The sequence below is a fragment of the Alosa pseudoharengus genome, unplaced genomic scaffold, assembly GCF_046254945.1.
Source record: "Alosa pseudoharengus isolate Yale_2024_CS ecotype anadromous, Long Island Sound unplaced genomic scaffold, YU_APseudo_1.1 YU_APseudo_1.1_scf_9, whole genome shotgun sequence".
Taxonomy (NCBI): Eukaryota; Metazoa; Chordata; class Actinopteri; order Clupeiformes; family Clupeidae; genus Alosa; species Alosa pseudoharengus.
In genome coordinates, this window is record NW_027468881.1 from 2,206,793 (window position 1) to 2,229,114 (window position 22,322).

General features: G+C 42.2%; 1 protein-coding gene across 1 annotated transcript in view; it reads right to left on the reverse strand.

The window, feature by feature from the left end:
* The window catches only part of LOC143114339 (SH3 and cysteine-rich domain-containing protein 3), an 84,914-nt gene that overhangs the window by 27,129 nt on the left and 35,463 nt on the right, over positions 1-22,322 (reverse strand). The window contains exons 5-8 of the mRNA XM_076275873.1: positions 2,885-2,982; positions 2,752-2,812; positions 2,572-2,669; positions 1,622-1,685 (exon numbers count right to left, since the gene is read on the reverse strand). Coding sequence (XP_076131988.1) covers positions 1,622-1,685; positions 2,572-2,669; positions 2,752-2,812; positions 2,885-2,982 — 321 coding nt within the window. The remainder of the gene's footprint in view (positions 1-1,621; positions 1,686-2,571; positions 2,670-2,751; positions 2,813-2,884; positions 2,983-22,322) is intronic.

Genomic DNA, 22,322 nt, shown 5'->3' on the forward strand with positions numbered 1-22,322 from the left:
GAGGGTCATTGAACAATTTCTAGCAGGCAAGAGAGGGTCATGCAACCTTTGACTGAAGCACTCAAAATTCCTCCGGTGGCCCCTTCAATAAATAATGAACAGTCCCTAGATTGCTGCTGGGCTATATGTCTTGGTTCAACAACTCATTGCCGTCAACCGCATAGCCTATCTCGCGGTTGCATCCATTACAAACAAACATGCAATGTGAACGTCTGGGATTGGGAGAGCACTAAATGCTCTACTGAATAAGCACGAAGTCAAACCTTTAAATGAAAAACACTCTTTAATAATCAAAAAAAAAAAATAAACCGATGAAGTAAACTTGTGACCATCAACAATCGTTTATCGCCTGTAACTCCGTGATAACAGGACGTAACAGGAAGGCATTTGGCTGAGCAACGGAGGTTAATATGCTCTATATTTTGTCCAAATGATGTCTGTCTATCATCGTTGCACTCGGAGAAAACCAGAATGTTTAATTTGTCCTGCGTTTCTTCTACGGCTGCAAACGGGATTCACTCGCAGTTAACCAAATATTTCTTTATTAGGGCAGGGCAGGCATATTTCTGGCTATTAAATTATTTCTAAACCAGTCTGCTAAAGTCTGTAGTGAAGTCTGTGTAGGGTTTTCCAGGCTCCATTTCTTTTTACGAGACACCCTGCTCACTTGAGCCATCTACCGGTTGTTTGGGTTGTTGCAGCGTCTCACTGGAAAAATACAAATTAAAGTGATCCCACGCGCGGACCGCGAGTGAAGCTGGCCAAGTCGAAGCACTGCCCACTGTACAATTCATCTTTCTTTAAAGCCAATCCAGGTCATGTATATGGTCTACTGTGGATCTACAAAGATTTGTTTGACATGGATTGGCTTCAAAAAAAGATGGGGTGTCGGGTGACATGCGATTCAATGCCTCATTTGATTGATTCGATTAGATTTTTCTTTCATCCACTTACTGACAATAAATTGTTTTGTTACTTTTTAACATACACATCTTATGTTGATTGACTATCAAATTATGGTTACATATTATTCTCATGCTGTGTACAATCACACACCGAAGTTTTATTTTCTTGAATTCCTTCATCTGAGCTTTGTGTATTCATCAACACGAGTGAAGTTTGATTTGTGCCAGTAGCGGCACCATGTTTAGAAGGCGATGACAATAATTGCATGCAGATGAGATGAGCAAGACGTTGGCACAGTGTCATATTCAAATACAAATAAAATTATCACAACACTATCATTATATTTATAACATTGTATCACACACTTTTCATTCTTTCATTTAATTCTTTCTTTCATTCTTAAAAGAAAAAAAAAACCTCTGGTAACCTTAGTGTTGCTAAGCCAAATCTTAGTGTTGCTATAGCAACAGCAAGCAACACCAAAGCACAGCCTCTGAGTGCCCGCAACTGCACTAATGGTTCTGTATGTAGCTACTATAGGCCCTACATACATTTTGATAATGATAACTAGGTGTGTGTATAACATCTGGTATTAAAATAATCAACTGAATAAAATACCCATTCCTCATGTGAGTTAAACATCCACATTAATGCAACTTCCATTTTCAGTCCACAAGTTCCCATCTGTCCACACCTAAGCAGTAGACCTACTTACTTTCCTCACCCTCCTCCTCTTCCTTTGGTTGTTGTGCATCTTCCTCTTCCATTATCATCATCATCTTTTAGAGGGAAAAAAACTGATGAGACTTCAAAGTTGTTGAGATTTGATTCACTACACTAATAGTAGTGATCTCTGTTAACTCAGTTATTAAAGGTGCTCTAAGCAATGTCATACGTCTTTTAGGCTAAAACATGTTTTGTTTTGCCAGCATGTCCACCTGGTGGCCCAACCAGTTACACCAGCAAAGACCCGCAAGATCAGGAAGAAAATCAGCAAAGAGCAGCTAAAACAAGCTAAATCCAGCTACCAATTGAATGGACATTATTGTTTATTATTGCTTTTCCCCTTTTTTCATTGCTTATTTTATTAGGCTATTGATTGAATTGACATTGTTGTTTATTATTGCTATTTTCCTTATTATAGTTTGACCAACATTCTAATCTGTTCCCTGTTAAATTTTAAATATTATGTTTTTGTATTTGTGTGTTGCTTTGGACAAAGGCATCTGCAAAATCCCATAACCATAGCCATACCAGCATAAGCTGGTTTCTAGCTGTTTTTTTTCAGCAGGGGTATAAATTGTTTATTAGCACAAGCAGTCAATCATATACCTCTGTTTTCTTTGGTTGCTGATACAGTTATAACTTTGATACAGTTTCTTTGCTATCTTTCCCATCTCTGTAAGGCTCCTGTCGATGTTGCACACCTCTTGTAATGTATACTGAACCTCTTCAGTAGCACAACAAGTGGTCTACTTTGACGTTAGCTTCTGCCCCCACATGGTAGCTTTGTAGCTGCCTAGCCATTCTTGCCACTAGCGTGACAGCTACATCAATGTTGAACCATTTTTTTAAATTCATTTTTCCCTGTCGACAGTACTCAAGTACCTCTAACAGCAGGGATCTAGGTAGAAACATTTTTTTCCATTGAATGATACCCCTTACATTTTTTTTGTCCTCGGAATTCTTTTTGCGCTCTTTGTTGGCCATAATAACGCCCACACGCAAGGTGTCAAACACAGGATCAGAACGGTGTGACTGGCCTAGAACACACATAAGCAAGAAATCACAGGCATGTATCCACACGCAAAAATATCATTACAATGTAAGTTTTGACATGCTTACCTGGGTTATTTATCTCCTGGTCATATAGTGGTGAGCTGTAAGCTCTTCTAAATCCAGGAGGCTACATGGACAAACAGTAAATGTAAAACAAATCTTTCTTTTTCTGAATATCAAGAATAAAGGAATAACTTACAATTTTTCCAAAGCATCTTTGGAACTCCACGTAGGACTGACATTGATGATGAATACTGGTCTTGCAGTTTTTGCATCGAATGCAAAATTTGTTGTTCACTGAGGGAAAGATGGACAGTATGGAATAATATATTCAGTGAAATTGATAGTCAAGTCAAGTTGATTTATATAGCGCATTTTATACACAGAGGTCATTCAATGTGCTTTACATAAACAAAACCAAACAGTAATAGCATGTACAAGCATAGAAGGGCAATTGTCAAAGAATGTTTAAAAAGTAAGTTCTCCTAAGACCTGGGAGGTCTAGAAGGTGATAACTGCTGAAGCATGTCTGATATTTACGTCCTGCTCCATTTACTGATTTATAAACAAGCAGTAGTGCTAATATGAATTGATGTTTTGTCAACCATGTTAAAGTATTTTGGCGATCTTTGTTATACTGCTGTCTTGTCATTCTTGTAGATCTAATATTTGGGGCTGCTGTGGCCTACTGGTTAGCACTTCGGACTTGTAACCGGAGGGTTGCTGGTTCGAACTCCGACCAGCGCTAATCCTGGCGCACCTGAGCGCCGCTGCGCCAGGATTAGTGTGTGCTTCACCTCACTGTGTGTTCACAGTGTGCTGAGTGTGTTTCACTAATTCACGGATTGGGATAAATGCAGAGACCAACTTTCCCTCACGGGATCAAAAGAGTATATATACTTATACTTAATAGTTACTGCTTGTTTGTAAATGCATAGTGACACTTTGAGACACCTGGACACTTTGAACACTTTTTCCAGTTATTGACTCTTTTAGCTGCTCTTTGCTATGTACCACTCAGCTATGGCACATGTGATGAACCACTCTTTTCTTCTCATCACAACCACAGCTGTGTGTGTGTGTGTTGTGTGTGTTTGTGTGTGTGTGAGAGATCTGAATTTGGCTAGATGTATGTAAGCATGTGCTGTATGGTGAATATATGTGCAAAGATGTGTGTAATGTCTTGTGTGTAATGTATGTATGCTACTGGACACCTTAATTTCCCTCGGGATTAATAAATTATACTCTACTCTACTCTACTCTACTCTCTACTCTACTAAATGTTTGTTTATGTTTATGTAATTTACCAGAAGTTATTAATCCTGGTTATGTAATTGTTTGAGACCAGGGATGTAGTGGAGGCTAACCACAAGTAAATGCGGTTTATCCACCTCTGAAATTTCAGAAATAGTAAATGGTAAATGAAGCACATGGAGAAGCAGTCATCATCAGCTAGTCTGTACTTTAGCTTTTCTCTTTCCTTCCAACAATTGATTTTGAACAGAGGCAATTTCTTTAAGACTGCAAGGGATGCTCGAGCTTGTGGTAATTGGGGAGCTTCCCTTGCAGTCTCCCTTGCAATTGCCGATCGTGATGGGCTTCCCCTAAAATGTCAAAAAAAGAATGGTGAAATATGTACTATTGTGTTAAGATTTTATTGACTAAAAATGCGTTAGAACACGTTCATCTCGAAGACAAGTTCGTTCAGAATCAGCATTTCCCTGTTGAAGCTTGGCGTCCATGGACTTCAACGGGGCTGCTTTGAACAGAAACTACGGTCATTGGATAAATGCTGCGATTATGTCCCGCCCACGGACGCTCAGCATCTCTGGGGGCGAATGGAGGAGTGGGCTGGCCTGGACTCCGGGCTTCTGCGTGATGATTGGAGGGTCTGTTCGAAAGACTGCATCTCCTTTTGATTGACAGCAATTTTGTACTGTAAAAAGTCGCCGAAGCTATTCAAGCTCAGTCCCATCGCAGATTTTGCAAGTGTAGTCGAAAGACAAGACAAACTGCTGCAACCTTCTTCGTATTTGCTTGTTTGCTACATTTCATACAGTTATACACCACATTCCTTGTTTCAGTTCAACCCAATTCCCACATTTCCTCCTTTGAGTTTAATATTGTTGTTATATCATTCTTTCATTCATTCATTCATTCATACAGTAGGCTAGGCTAGTGTCGTAGGAGTAAACTAGCCAGCTAGCAAACGGCACACAATGGCAAACAATGCTAATACTGTCGACCTGATTTTGGTGAAGCCATTTGCCATCTTCCTTACGAGGAGAAATTTAGAATTAAACAGCAGGGCTGATCAACACCTGGGATTGATTTAGTGCAAAACATAGGGAAAAGTAACAGGTCTTTTCAGCTCTCCTGGTATGACCATGGTATAAGTTAGTATCTCTAGTATCTCTCTCATTGTATAAGTTAGCTGGCTGATTGGAAGTTGTGTCAAAGAAAATGTACTGCTGGCCATGCCTCTTGATGAAACCATCTCACGGATGTGTTACATTTGGTCAAAGGTGGGGTTTGGAGATCTGTCTAACTTTGACAGGGCATATAAAAGGCATGAAACGAGCAATGAACATGTGAGTGCATGTGCAAGACAAAGTTCTATGGGCAGGATCAGGATTGAGCATGCAATCAATGAAGGTGCTCGCATTCAAGTGGCTAAACCTAATGAAGCAGTCGAACAAAACAGGGCCTTCCTAAACCGCCTTATTGATGTGACATCCTTGCTTGGCCAGCAGGAACTGTCATTTATCGGACATGATGAGTAGTGAATGAACCAACAAGGGGAATTTCAGGGAGTTCACTCATTAGTGGCAACAATTGGAGCTACATCTGCAGGTGTAGAAACATCTGCAGCTTCTCCTGTTTAAAGCGGCTCAAGTCCGTTTAAGCAGCCTAGCTCTGCTAGCCACTGAGAGGACATTGGTCAAGTCACTGGAAAAGACGTCTAGTTGGTACGACAGAGTTACAGAGCATTTTCTTGAAAAGGAACGTAGGGCAGAATTTACGTATAAATAAATGGACAATTTATGATGTAGGCCGAAAATGAGCTTCCCCTCTTTGAAAGACCAGCAGCTTCAGAGCTTATACTGCTTCAGAGTATACTAAGACATCCCATATGTAGCTATTGTATTCATCTTGCTTAGATGGTAAAACATCTTATTTCTGTTACATGACCATTATATTGGTGTATTTTTGGGTCAGATGTCAAATCGGGGAATGAAAACATTCTACTCTTTAAAAATTATACTTGTTACGGCAACTTGCAGTCATGAGTAAATTGATCATAACTTCTGAACCAAAGGTGATAAATTGATTCTGTTTTTTTTTTACTGAGGAGAACACAACATTGTCCATCTCTCATACACTATATCTACTATAGAAATTAGGTAAAAAAATAAGATCTTTACAAATTGTTTTTTGAGGTTGTATTTGAAAGGTATTGTTTAACCCTTTGTAGGTCCCACTCAGAAAAAAAACATCATGCATCATGAATGCTTTATGTGCAGTTTATGACAGCTGCTACGAATGTGTTATTAACTCACCCGTCGGTAACACTTTATAATGACTACACACAATTAATCATTTATTAAGCCTTTGTTACTTATTAGTTAATGGTTTGTTCATTTGTATATCTAATATATGTTTATACATTATTGTTAATACTTAATAAATGATGCAATAATATGTTTTTGATTAAGTAATATTTCCATTATTTAACAGTTGTTACATCCACATGCACTAATGATTAGTTAGGGTGAGGATACATATTTTATAAACCACTTCCTAATACTATAATTAATAATTAACTCAGGAGTTACAAGTGGTTAGTTAATGATATTTTGTGAGCTCATCTAAAGTGAGGACGTGTTATGCCTTGCAACACATTTACAAATGAGTTATAAAGTTTACACTTGCATTTATTCATTTAGCCGACACTTTCACCCAAAGCGACTTACACATGTCAATGAAATTAAAGGGCAAGGCCACATTGGTGGACGCTGGGGTTTGAACCCCCAACTTATTTATAAGTATAAGTATACTCTTTTGATCCCGTGAGGGAAATTTGGTCTCTGCATTTATCCCAATCCGTGAATTAGTGAAACAGACACAGCACACAGTGTACACACAGTGAGGTAAAGCGCACACTAATCCCGGCGCAGTGAGCTGCCTGCATCAACAACTGCGCTCGGGTAGCAGTGAGGGGTTAGGTGCCTTGCTCAAGGGCACTTCAGCCATGCCTACTGGTTGGGGTTCGAACCGGCAACCCTCCGGCTACAGGTCCGAAGTGCTAACCAGTAGGCCACGGCTGCCCCTGCAACTTTAACATGCAGTAACTTTATGGGTTACTGCATGTTAACCCGGCTCCCTATCCACTACACTACCTCTGCCCAGTGGTATTACAGTCAATTCAAAAATATAATATAGATATGCGTGTTTACTATGAACAAACCATTTTTAACTGTGTAAACATGATTTACAGATGAGAATTAATGTAGGAATAATGCTTTACAAATGAAGAATACAGCATTTAATAATAGTTTACAGATGTTTAATAACAGTGTGTAGTAGAAGAAAACAGAAACTCTTGCATAGTTGTAGAGTTTTCTATCTGGGCCAAGGCAGTGTAGTGGATAAGGAGCTGGACTAGCATGCAGTAGCCCGAAAAGTTGGGGGTTCGATTCCCGGCTTTCACTGTTTGACATGTCATTGACATGTGTACGTCGCTTGTCTGCTAAATGAATGAATGTAATCTTTACAACTCATTTGAAAATGTGTTGCAAGGCATAGAAAGTACTCACTTTAGATAAGCTCACAAAATATCATTAACTAACCACTTGTAACTCCAGAGTTAACCCTTTGCAGACCGCACGCTCTAATTTCTGTACCCCAGTACCGATGACGTTTAGTCTAATAACTCTGCCATACCCCAACCAATTTCAAGTGCCCCTGGTTGCAGCTTGCAGATCGGGGCTGGGCTCAATGTGAGCCGGAGCGCAACGTTGAGCTCAGCCCAAAATCAGCTCGTCATTGGGCTCGTCATTCCCCGTCCTCTCTGTGTCCGTCTATTTATCCGGACTCTGAGTTCAATTTTTCTCAAGGAACAATGCTTCACTATAAAAGCGTATCCTCCTTGAACTACTGCCCACGTTAATCATGTCCCTTAACCCCCTAGTCTTCTAGAATCTGTACACCATCGGCGTTTCTTGGGTAATCTAAGTAGGCTACGCTATAAAGATCATTACATCCAGTCTGCATAAACATAGGCCTATGGCAATAACATTATCAATGCATTTTATCTCTAGCCTATCAGTATTTTCTTTAATAGTGTAGCGATCTCAACCTCAGACAAGATTCACCTTTGGCCAGGACGGCCATTTATTGGAACAGGAAGACTTAGACGTACACAGACAACTACATAGGGCAACACAGGGGTAGTCTCAGCCGCACATGCTACACACAATAAGGGTTTACCACACACATCAACACGAGGATAAACACATGAGGTACAACTAAAGAGACTAACACGCTAACAAATACACAACATGGTAAACGTAACTACAACTATTATAATCGACATTACACATTCTAGCATTCACTCGCACTGCATTGTGGGAGACACTCATTCAACGTTAGACATGTACATCCACCGACGCTACATAACCCCCTCCCGAGCCATTGTCGTCCCCGGCAATGACAGCTCAGCTCACCGCTCGCGGCTGCGTCGGTGTCAGTCCCAGTGCTTAGTCCAAGTGACCGGAAAGCCTCCGGCTGCACGGTAACCCCTCCCGACTGGAAGGGCTCTCGGCTGCCTCTGTCACGTCAGTTCTCCCCCGAACAAGCACCAGAACCGGCCAGACGTGGGTCGTGGTGTCGCTTGGGCCCTCGGTTTCCCGCCGTGCAGCTGCGCTACCTCAAACAGCAGCAAACAGTCCCACTGCAAGCCGAACCCCCGGATACGCTGGAACCCCTGGACGTTCGGTAGCCCCTTTTGGCTACTGTGACAGCTCGTGGCCGTTGCCACCTGTCCACAGTGTGCCGATCTCCAGGCGGTCAGCTGTCCACGTCGAGGTCCCTCCTCGCGCTGCCCTCTTGTAGAACTTTTGTCGGCTGTCTCTCGAGCACAACGATGCTCCACTGTGGCGGGAAATGGAGACCCCGACCCTCTCAGCAGGCTCGGGACACACAGAAACTCACACAAAACATGAAAAACATTGCGCAGACTTGCGTCAACCGGAACGTGCGCACTTAAAAAATCTCAAACAGTCCACAAAACGATAGCTCCCAAGGCTCTACAGGTTGACGTTACCCTCTTGGTCACTAACTGGAGCACCGCAAGCTCCCGAACTAGCAGCTATGACTCCATCACACTCTCGACCGGCAACTGACACTCTGGAAGTTCTTCAGTAGCTGGCGGTGTAAACCCGGCCGCTGTGGTCGTGTTCCAAGGTCGTCAGAGAGTTCGCGCTCTCTATGGATGAGATCCTCGGATGACGGCAGCATCGACATCGGCGTCGAGCCGGGAACTCCTCAGCCGGGGCCGCTTCCTCCAGCGCTGGCAGCTCTCGTCGGCTGTGCAGGGCTGGTCCCGCTGGTCGCCTGCACAGGTTCCGCGCCGGGCCGGAAGGTCCTCCATCCTCCGAAGTGGCGAGCTCAGCGAGCTGGCTAGTCCTTAAAAGGACAATTGGAACATCTGCTGAGGTTCGCCGCCATCTTGTTGGTCTGGTCTTCGGCCTTCTTCTCCGTCTTGATCTGGCGTAGATCTTCGCGCCCCGGGAGGGGAGGGGCCCATCCCACTTCTGACACCAATGTAGCAATCTCACCCTCAGACAAGATTCACCTTTGGCCAGGACGGCCATTTATTGGAACAGGAAGACTTAGACGTACATAGACAACTACATAGGGCAACACAGGGGTAGTCTCAGCCGCACATGCTACACACAATAAGGGTTTACCACACACATCAACACGAGGATAAACACATGAGGTACAACTAAAGAGACTAACACGCTAACAAATACACAACATGGTAAACGTAACTACAACTATTATAATCGACATTACACATTCACTCGCACTGCATTCTGGGAGACACTCATTCAACGTTAGACATGTACATCCACCGACGCTACAATAGTTAAGTAGCCTGTGCTAGTCGCAAAGGGAGCATGCAACAATAATATAATATAATAACATAATATTGGCCTCTATATAGCCTAGCCTATTGTTTATGTGCATGTTTTTAATTAACAGCGGCATTTGTTACAACCTTGACGCAGCCATAAATAAGTGCGGTACAGTTATAGGGTCATGAATGTAAGTTGTAAAATCGTGAATCCTGCTGGATTAAACAAAGAGCTTTTGTTTTCATATAAAATCAACAAAAAAGTCCAAATGTATGACTGTTAAAGCTAATTTATTGCATTAGCCATTGCAAACCATATGTCACAGTGTTAAGATAGCCTTTATTTTGGTCCACTTGATAAAACCAGTAAATATAGTTTATAAACTGCTTATTTCTTACATGTCTGAAACATTTGGTCCAACAGTGATATTTCAAGTTGATCTGTTAACTTTAATTGTGTGATCGCGGCACAAAAATCCAAAATCCATAACTTGCAATCAGAAGTGTTGCGCGAAAAAATCAGTTCATTTTGCCATAGAGACGGCTTACAATTGACCCGCACAGCACAGGTCATTTAATTGCATTTGCTATGACTATATAAATGGCACTCATGTTAACTTGAAACAGAGGGACTGAAGATATGAATGACATGTGATTGAAGTCCACACGCTCAAATTTCACGAAGCAAACTTAAACAAACAGTTGCGGTTTAAAAAAATAAATAAATCGTGATGCTTGAATTTTGCACCTTTTTTATCTCTGGTCGTATTAAGTAGACAATTTATGTTTGGATGGCTGTAAGAATTACATGCTATGATCTTTCCGTAGCTACACCATATCTTGAGAATAAAACATTGTTACATTTGTACAGCTGTACAATTGTAGGCTAACAGCTCCCCTACGCATTGTAGACCCTACCCAGTAGGCCCTACTGTTAGCCTAACAAGCGTCTAGAAGCTAACCTCCGTGTTTTTTTCTCTTGAAGTTGAGAAAATGCTTTTATAGATTTAAGCATTCTTGTTAGAGATTATGTTGAGAAATATAACTTGTAGGAAACCAGGTAGGCCCTACGGACATGGTCAGCGTGAGAAGACGTGCTGAAGGTGGGCTGAGCTCAACGTTGCGCTCCGCCCCACATTGAGCCCAGCCCCGATCTGCAAGCTGCAGCCAGGGGCTTCTCACCAATTTTATGAATGAAAACTTCCTCAAAAACGTCACATCGTAGGCTTTCTGGCGATATGATTGGTTAAGGGATTTGTGGCGCGAATTTCTTTTACTACGTGAAGGAAAAATCAAGAGTTGCATCAGATAATGTCTAGACGGGCTCTGGTTGCATCATTGATCTTGACGTCGTCTAAAGGAGAAACTACTGGATCATCAGAGGTAAAAACAAGTCTTTTTATGTTATTATTACTTGTTATCCATGTTATTACTTCAAAATCGATTTTAAAAGTTATTTTTGCTGGTAATTACACCTTGAATGCATGGCCGTAACATAATGCTTGTGTGTGTTCACTTCAGCTGATATGACAGCTGGTATTTTAGCACACCTTTAAACTCATTATTTTCAGTCATTTTTGGGGGGTTACTATACTGTATGTCAACCAAGATTACAGACCTACTAGGACTGACACTTTAACGATTTGTTCTATTTTGAACGATGTTGCTTGCTTGTCATCTGATAGAAAACTAGCTAAGTTAGGTAACGTTAGCATCAGGAGAGGCTGCAACATGTCCTTGACCCATAGTCGCGATAAAGTTCACTCGCGTGCTTCATGACTGCCAACTTTATGTCAAGTACACCTAATCGGTATTTTATTGTCAAATAAACCTTTTATTCCTTCGTAATATGTATAGCACAATTTACAGTTGTTTGTAGCCAAGTTGCTTAGATAAACATCTGACATGAATGACAGCGTTAATGTTACGTTACCGACGTGAACACTGTGTTGATCACCGATGGTGTAACGTAAGGATTTTATTCATTGACTGCTGTTTTCATGAATACACGACTGAAAAATGATTGTGTCTTAGTATTGTTTAGCTTTTAGGCTGTAAGGTTGGCTGCTACGATTAAGAGGTTTTTGGGTGGCTAACTATGATGGGAGCTCATACACCCAAGCCTACTCGTCGACACATTAGAACTATTGTCTAAGGGGGTGTTTTGTCTTTACGCAACTGCAGTAGCCTATGCACGGTGTGTATGTGTATGCATACGCTGTTTAGATGTTTTCTGTCATATCTCCACACTCATGTTCATGAATCAATGTTCGCTTGTGTTCTGTCTTTCTAACTAGCCAGCAAATAAATGGCAAACTGAAACGGCTTCAAACAAGGATTCTTTTTACTTGCAGAAATCACGCATGTAACAGGCATAGCATCTCTCATAACACTCTCTAAACTTACGTCATTCACGTCTAACGTAACGTGCACTGCATTATGGGTAATGTAGTATTACTGTGTAACTCAAATACAATTTCAAACGTAAATTGTTCAACAACATTAAACATTAAGTTGCAACATCCTCCCCTCCGATGAATAATAATTCATCACTCAAGTCTCTAAAGGATATAGCAATTGAACTGGTCTTCTCAGTAAAGTCCCAGATGATGTGCGGACCACACAGGACCTCACTTTCCCGTCACGACCTGGAAATAGTTAATCAACTCTTCCCAGCTTCCAAGTCTGTCTTGGCATGTTGCTATCTCCAAGGAGGACGATGTCGCCCACCTTCAACGAGGTAGGTTGCGGTGTCACATCGATGGGGTGATTTCAGGTCCAAGAGGTAGTCCTTTCGCCAGCTGCTCCAGAAACTGGTCATGAGCCGTTGCCTGTACCGCCATCTCTTTGTCATCTCCTCTCGGTTCAGTGTTGTATTCCCACTGCCAGCTGGAGACTGCTTCGGTGGCAGAGAGGTAAGTCTTTTTCCCACAGGGAAATGGGCAGGTGTCAGCGGCTGTGGCTCATCTAGGTCATTGTTGACAAAGGTAAGTGGTCTGGAGTTCAAGATGGCCTCCACCTCTGTCAGGATGGTGGTCAGTTCTTCAAAGCTAAGGGAAGCTCGCCCTAGAGTTTTTCTCAGGCAAGTTTTCACTGACCTGACGAGTCGTTCCCAGAAACCACCCCACCAGGCAGCTCGTTCAGCAATGAATCTCCACATTATACCCTTCTCTGAGAAGTATTCTAGGAGTTGCTGATCTTTGATGCCCTTCCAGAGTTCTTTCAGGTCTTGGTCAGCTCGCTTGAAAGTCTTTGCATTATCTGAGTAAATTACTTTGCATAGCCCCCTTCTAGCAATGAATCTTTTCAGAGCCAACAGAAAATGCTCTGTCGTTTGACTGGAGACGAGCTCCAGATGGACTGCTCTCGTCACAGCGCAGGTGAATAATGCAATATAGGCTTTACTAAGCGCACCACCAACCTTGACATAGAGCGGCCCAGCAAAATCCACACCTGTGACTTCAAACGGAGGGGATTCTGTAATTCTGTCACGTGGCAATGGAGCAGTAACCTGCTGCACAGGCTTTGCTTTGAATCTTCTGCACACATTGCATTGATAGAACACTCTTCACAAGCTGTCTCCCTCTCATTATCCAGTGTCTTTCTCTTATTTGCACCAGTGTGTCTCGCAAGCCTGCATGCATCAGGTTCTCATGGCTGTGCTGAACTAACAACTCACAGTATCAGTTCCTTGCAGGCAAAATCCACGGATGCTGCTGTCTGAAGCTGAAATTCGACTGCTGAAGCCTGCCTTCAACACACATCAAGTCATCCTCATCCAGAAATGGCCTTAACTCTCTGATCTTTGAGTCCTTTTTAATGCCTTTCCAGCTTTCAGGAGAGCGACTTCTTGACTGATGTTCTGGCGTTGCGTTAACTTTATCCAGTACTTCTCTGCTTGAAACAACTCCTCTGCTGTCAGCTCTCCCTTTCTCTTTAGTGTCAAGTGTGTGTTGTCTGTAAATCTCTTTATCCAGGCTGTTATTCGTAAAACTGACTTACTGTATCTTTGTAGGTCTAACACCGGTTCTGTTGCGTTATGCTCTTCACTGCTGAGCTGTACAGTTACATGTTCACTTACGTTCAGTTCTTCTTCAGCCGCGTCGTCTTCCACTGAATGGTCATCAGAGTCTTCCTCATGTTCAGATGAGGTCAGGAACACAGGCCCCTTCCACCACAGGCGACTCTGACTCAGGCTCACCACAGTCTGGCCACGGGTGGGTAGGTCAGCTGGATTTTCTGTTCCCTTACAGTGAGACCATGATTCTGGGTCATTCAGGGATTGAATTTCTGCCATCCTATTGGCAACAAACTGCTTCCACTTGTGCGCTGAGCTGCGAATCCAGTGTAGCACGATCATTGAATCTGTCCACATGTGAAGTTGATAGATTTCAATTTTCAGCAGGTTCATCAAATTTCTTGCAAGCCTTGCTCCTATCAATGCTCCCATAAGCTCCAGACGTGGTAGTGACAATTTCTTCAAAGGGGCCACTCTTGACTTAGATGCAACCAGACTAGCGGCCATCCTTCTGTCTTTCCCCTGCCACTGCAGGTAGGCTACGGCACTGTAGGCCTTCTCACTAGCGTCACAGAACACATGCAGTCTCGTTCCCTTGTCACTTTGCTCATCCTTTTCTCCATACCATCGCGTTATATAGATCTGGTGTACACGGGGAAGTTCAGAACGCCAGCTGTTCCATTGTTGATTCAGGTCAGGTGGCAGCTCCTCATCCCAGCTCAGCCCTCTTTCCCACATCTCTTGCAGCAGGCATTTTACCCTTATGGTGAAGGGTGTTAGGAAGCCGAGGGGGTCAAAGATGCTAGCAGAGTGTTGCAGAACGCTTCTCTTTGTGCTGTTCTTTGTCAGTTTTTCCAGCAGAGGTCTCAGATCAAACACAAAGTCATCAGTCTGTGTTCTCCACACTAAGCCTAGTACCTTTAACACTGTTCCATGAGCCTCTGGCTCCTCAGTGGGTCCAATGGGTGTCTCCTTCCACCTTTCTTTCAGTGCTGCAGAGTTCGTCATCCATTTGCACAGGTCCATGCCAGCAGCAGACATGATTTCCTTTGCTCCGGTCGTTACAGAGACGGCTTCGTCTACATCACGGACACTAGCTATAAAATCATTAACATACAATGACTCCTTAATAAGCTGTACAGTGTGAGGCTGTTCTTCATACTGCCTGAGATGTCTTTTCACTGTAGCTGCTAACAGGAATGGGCTTGGGGAGACTCCAAACACCACCCTGGTCATCCTCAACACGCGCAGCTTCTCAACAGCTTCTTCCCTTGGTGAAGCAGCGAGCCATAGAAATCTCACTGCATCTCTGTCTTTCTCTGCAAGAGAAATCTGCAAAAAGGCCTTCTTGATGTCTGCCATGAATACGATTTCATGCAGTCTGAATCTGATCAATATGCCGAGCAGATCTGGATTGAGTTTCGGACCGGTCAGCAGACAGTTGTTCAGGGAGGGACAGCCATCTTCATGTGACGAGGCATTAAACACCACTCTCAACTTTGTTGTCAATTTGTCCTCTCGGAGCACAGCATGGTGAGGTAAGTAGTATTTGACGTTCGATGTTGAACACTCACCCTCGGTCACGTCTTCAGCAATGCCCTGTTGTAGATAATCTTCTACCACTTCACTATATCTCTGGAAGAAGACTACATCTGCCCGCAGCCTCCGTTTCAGTCCTTCAAACCTTCCCTTTGCGATTCTGTAGTTGTCTGGGAGTTCTGGTTTCTCATGTCGCCACGGCAACTCCACTTCATATCGCCCATTCTTGAATTGCGTTGTTTTTTCAAACCTTTGAAGAGCTTCTTCTTCATCTGTATGACCAGGCTCTTGTCTTGCGATACCAAGAGATTCAATCTCCCAGAATGCTTTCAGCTGGCTTGAAATCCGTCTGTCTTCAATGTGAATGTGCATACACGTTGCTTCAGTGATGCTCGACATTGTCATTGGGCCTTGCACAGACCATTCTAATACACTTTCAAGTGCAACCAGTGTGTCAGTGAGTCTTTCTACGCGGCCTGACACAGTGGTCCAGTAGTAGTCTGCTCCTTTAAGCACTGACAACTCAGTGTCAGCGCCTTCTTCAGTTGCGTCAGCAAACTGCAGACCTCTTCTTTCCAGTTCACGCTGGATACGCTCTCCTGGAACTTTCATCACAGCAGTGCACACTTGTGGTGTTTCGATCACTTCAATTTCTATTTTCTGTCCCTTATTCCAAATGTTCTCCAGAACGAGTTTCACAGTGTTGCATTTGGTTGTCACAGGAGCAGCGGAGCCAAATGTATGAAGAGTGAAGGTCTCCTGTCTTACAACAGGCAGCTTTAGGGCCCTTGACTGTTTTTCACACACAAAGCTCCTCTGACTTCCTCCATCTAGCAGGCAGCGTACGACTATTCTTCCACCTGGACCCACTGCATATGCCTGGGCAGTCTGTAGCAGCACTGTACTCTGGCTCTTTGGTTTGACTTTCATGGAATGGGTAGCGAATGAAGAGACTGGTGACTGGCAAATGCTCTTGATCACAGCACTGTGATGTCTTTTTCCACAATGGTCACATGATGTGTCTTTAATACTACAGTTTCTTGCTATGTGCCTCGGCCCTAGGCACACAAAGCATCTTCCCATCCTTTTCAGAATATCCCGCCTCTCAGCTACATTGTGTGAAGGACAAAGTTCTGGTCTGTGCTCTGCACTGTCACAAAAAACACAATTCTGTGTCCTCAGACTGGCCGTGTGCAAAGCAGCGGCTGATGGCAGGCTCTGTCTTTTCTGTTTCAGCTCACAAGCTGTATCATTTCTTTTAAATGTCTTATGTAGACTCTGGTTATCCTTTTCTTTGTTACCTCGTGTCAGTTGCATGGTTCTCTCCCTGCTGAGGATCTCATTTTGAAGAACCTCCATCACCTCTGAGACTTTCCATTCATCACTCAATCCTCTCTGCCGGCTGTACTGAAGAGCTATGTCCTCGGGTATCAACTGCAGTAGGATTGGGCAGAGTAAACTGCCATAAGTCTCTGACACAACACCCAGTGACTCCAAACTGCGTATCTGGATCTCACATTCATCATACAGCTGTCTCAATGCAACAATGTCTGATGATTTCTTCACAGGGGTAAGATTCAGCAATTTTGTCATGTGTGCATTTACTACAAGGTCTTTTCTCCCATATCTCTCATGTAGCAATTCCAATGCATGGTCATAGTTGCTGTTTGTTAACATCAGCCCTGCTACTGTCTTAGCTGCAACACCAGAGAGGTATGACTTCAAATAAGTCAACTTTTCCGTTTTATACAATGTCTCGTTTTGGTGAATAGCAGTCTCAAATTGGTTCCAAAAGTCTCTCCATAAGCTTATATCACCACTGAATCTTTGAATGCTCAATTTGGGTAACTTAACAGAGCAGACCCGGTGGCAGACACAAATTCACGGACGGGCATTACACCTTTCCAGGGGGGGCATGGGAACTTAAATTGATCACGGTAGTTTAAAGGAAAATTCCGGTTTTTCGCACTTTAATGCCCTTTTTTGGTTTGTTTTGGATGAACTAGAGTGGTGGACACCGAAATGTTGATGATTGGTCCTGTCTCGACTTTTCTGACTCGTTTTGAATCGCCTTTTAACTTCTCAGGGTGGCTGGCAATGGGCATACTGTAGTAGGCTACTCAAACATGTCCTAAAACAACCCTTAACGTTCGTTTTCAAAACTGTGCAACTCACCATTTCATTTGCTAACCACTTTCAGATAGAGTGTTACGGAAGTTACGGAAGTTACGGATAACTTCGGCCCTGGAGTGGTAACAAGCTCCCTGTTCTCCGACTAGGTCAGAAGAGAAAACAGTAAAGGTTAACGCTATCAAACAAACCCAGAAACTACTAGGCCTACTTCTACTCACTAACTACTACTAACTAACTTTGCAGGAGTCTCGTTGTAGCTCCACGCATCGCTCGTCGCTTTCTGACCAATCTTTCTGTTTGTTCTTCCATTTTCTTTCGTCGTTTTCGTTTCTGACTAGATATCCGGGTTTTCGGCACCAAACAATGTTCTGTCTTTCTAACTAGCCAGCAAATAAATGGCAAACTGAAACGGCTTCAAACAAGGATTCTTTTTACTTGTAGAAATCACGTGTGTAACAGGCATAGCATCTCTCATAACACTCTCTAAACTTACGTCATTCACGTCTAACGTAACGTGCACTGCATTATGGGTAATGTATTATTACTGTGTAACTCAAATACAATTTCAAACGTAAATTGTTCAACAACATTAAACATTAAGTTGCAACAGCTTGTAAGCTGGTATGCTATGTATGGTTTAGCCAAGGAAATACCAATTAGTGAGCTCTGAGACTAATGTTACCTCTCCAAGCAATATTGGAGTCCTCCAGTGACAATAATACTTGAAAAGAGTCATGGTTGGTGGTGATTAAGATTATCTGGAAGTAATGTAAAATAAAACTAAACAACCTATTCACTATCAGACCTGTGATTTTTTTGTTATTTTACATGGAGGGAGAGAAGTAGGGGTGGGCGATATGGACAAAAAATAATATCTCGATATTTTTTGTGATTTTGACGATAACGATAATTAGTCGATATCCTTTAAAAAAATGTTTTGTTAAAGTCTGAGTTACTTTACGGCTAATTATTTATGAATAGCATCATTACAATAATAACCAATAACCTAACCTGTGACTTTTTAACCAAATCAACCATTGCATTGTCACTCTATGACACATTTCCAATTCTGCCCCCACTTGGGTGTGGGAATGGCATGGTCTAGCCAGCTACATTAGAGAAGATGAATAGGCCTAACAGTTTCCCAAGAGAAAGTCTGAGGCTGAAGTTCCTTTCAAACCTTCACATAGGATTCACTGTAAAACTAAGCAGACCAACAGAGTACATATCAGTTATTTCCTTCTATGTTTTGTTTAAGAGCACTAGCCTTCCAAGAAGCTACCATTCCAAGTTACAGAATATAAACTAATGCGTTAGCTTATGGCTAATGTATATGAGAAATCCCATAGAGATGCTAACGTTAGCATAATCGGTAAACGTAGATATTTACAGCGAACTTCAGTCCATTTACAAAAGAGTTACTTGAATAGTTCTTTGTTTACAACTGACTATTAAAATACTCAAAGGCTAATGTTTTCTCTCCATATAATACCGTGTAGGAAAAAACGTGACTGTCTCATCAATGCTACTTGAACAGATACTTGACAAAAGTAGCCGCATAAAATCCGAAGTAGGCTACTCTCGCTGCACAAAATAAACATTAGGTGTGCGTGGGACAATGTTGTGACCCACTAGTGATCACGTGACACTTGCTCTGCTGCAGCCAGGGGCTTCTCCCGCATACACTTCCTGGAAATGTATGAGTCTTCAGTGCGTGATTTCGAGTGTTTTTTCCCCATAAGTAATTTAAATACTCGATAATGTCAAATTGCACATCGTTAAAACAACAATCACGATATTATCGCAGACGATATATATCGCCCACCTCTAGAGAGAAGTATGTGCAACTGAGGTGAAAGCAGCCGACTGCTGATGGCAAACATGACCCCAAGGACCACGATGGCATGGACATGGGACATGGATGGGTAGTTTCTGGATGAAGAGGAAGACAATGATGTGCTAGAGGAGGAGAGTAATCTCCCATCATCCTCAGCTGGGTAAGCATGTTTATGTGTGTGTGTGTGTGTGTGTGTGTGTGTGTGTGTGTGTGTTTGCCCATGCACATTTCTGGTTGTGATAAGAGTGTTGCTTATAACAATAATGACAAGGATTATAGTGATAATAGTTTGGTTAGATTTGTAATTCAATTTCTAATTTAACCCTTTGCAGACGGCCCATTCTAATTTCGGTACCCCAGTACCGATGACGTTCAGTCTAATAACTCCGCCATACCCCAACCAATTTTATCAATGAAAACTTCCTCAAAAACGTCACATCATAGGCTTTCTGGCAATATGATTGGTTAAGGGATTTGTGGCGCGAATTTATTTTACTACGTGAAGGAAAAATCAAGAGTTGACGTCTCCTTCCACTAGAGGAAAAACAGCAGGAAGCACTATGCATCGTTGATCTTGACGTCGTCTAAAGGAGAAACTACTGGATCATCTGAGGTAAAAACAAGTCTTTTTATGTTATTATTACTTGTTATCCATGTTATTACTTCAAAATCGTTTTTAAAAGTTATTTTTGCTGGTAATTACACCTTGTATGCATGGCCGTAACATAATGCGTGTGTGTGTTCACTTCAGCTGATGACAGCTGGTATTTTAGCACACCGTAATCTTTAGTAAACTCATAATTTTCAGTCATTTTTGGGGGGTTACTATATGTCAACCAAGATTACAGACCTACTAAGACTGACACTTTAACGATTTGTTCTATTTTGAACGATGTTGCTTGCTTGTCATCTGATAGAAAACTAGCTAAGTTGGGTAACGTTAGCATCAGGAGAGGCTGCAACATGTCCTTGACGCGTAGTCGCGATAAAGTTCACTCCCGTGCTTCATGACTGCCAACTTTATGTCAAGTACACCTAATCGGTATTTTATTGTCAAATAAACCTTTCATTCCTTCGTAATATGTATAGCACAATTTACAGTTGTTTGTAGCCAAGTTGCTTAGCTTACTTAGATAGAAACATCTGACATGAATGACAACGTTAATGTTACGTTACCGACGTGAAGACTGTGTTGATCACCGATGGTGTAACGTAAGGATTTTATTCATTGACTGCTGTTTTCATGAATACATGACTGAAGATTTGTTATAAATGTGTCTTAGTATTGTTTAGCTTTTAGGCTGTAAGGTTGGCTGCTACGATTATGAGGTTTTTGGGTGGCTAACTATGATGGGAGCTCATACACCCAAGCCTACTCGTCGACACATTATTTTCTAAGGGGGTGTTTTGTTTTTACGCAACTGCAGTAGCCTATGCACTGTGTGTATGTGTATGCATACGCTGTTTAGATGTTTTCTGTCATATCTCCTGACTCATGTTAATGAATCAATTTTTGCTTGTAAGCTGGTATGCTATGTATGGTTTAGCCAAGGCAATAACACTTACTGTAGTGAGCTCTGAGACTAATGTTACTTCTCCAAGCAATATTGGAGTCCTCCAGTGACAATAATACTTTTAGTGAAAAGAGTCATGGTTGGTGGTGATTAAGATTATGTGGAAGTAATGTAAAACAACCTATTCACTATCAGACCTGTGATTTTTTTTGTTGTTATTTTAGATGGATGGAGAGAAGTACGTGCAACTGGGGTGAAAGCAGCCGACTGCTGATGGCAAATATGACCCCAAGGACCACGATGGCATGGACATGGGTAGCTTCTGGATGAAGAAGAAGACAATGATGTGCTACAGGAGGAGATAATCTCCCATCATCCTCAGCTGGGTAAGCATGTTTGTGTGTGTGTGTGTGCGTCCATCTGGGCGCAAGCACATTTCTGGTTGTGATAAGAGTGTTGCTTATAACAATAATAAGAGGGATTATAGTGATAATAGTTAGATTTGTAATTCAATTTCTATATTTCTTATCTGACAATGTCTTTATTTTGAGCTTGGTCAAGTCCCATGCCAGGTAGAAAGCATACACTTTGCCTATCCTTCTAACACAGACAGGGACACCAACTCCAGTAGCATTTACACCTCATCGTCTGCTAGGCTTAGATGGACACACACACACACACGCCACAGCTGTGACAACACACACACCACGGATCTGTTGTGAATGCGGCGTTAGTGTATCACCTTATGTGTAGGGCAAATGATATCGATAATTATATATTGTATCGAATTATATGCTGTATGGTTGTTCAATGTATTGAATTTCTTCTAATGTTTTAATTGTTTATATGTGTGAATGTTAATATGAATTGATGCTTTGTTCATCATGTCAAAGTATTTTGTTGATCTTTGTTATACTGTTATCTTGTCATTCTTGTAGTTCTAATAGTTACTGCTTGTTTGTAAACATATGTTTATGTTATTTACCTGAAGTTGTTGTTCCTGGTTATCATTCCCAAACACTCACTAGACTATGTGCAGTGCCAAGTTTGACGTTGTTTGGGTTAGTAGGCCTAATGCATGTATCGTTAAATATATCACTAAAAGTAGCACACATTGGCTTTCTTCGCTTTACTACCCCTCTTACACAGCACAGCATGTGGGACCAGAGACTGAGGGGGGTAGCAGAGTTTTGGCAGCACTGAAAATCATGTCCGACATCAACAATTAAGGCTCCATGTATGCAGTTTGCTTACATAAAATGATTCCGCAGATTATGAGCAATAAACTGACAATTGAGCCAGCTGCTCAACTAGGCCCCCTGACGTGTTGCCAGAACACCGACCGTATGGACCACAGAGCATAGCACAAAACTAATACGTCTTACAAGGCGAAAACGCAGAAAGGCTAGATTCAGCGCTAGCTATCAAGGTAATCTCTCTGATCTAGAAAATATG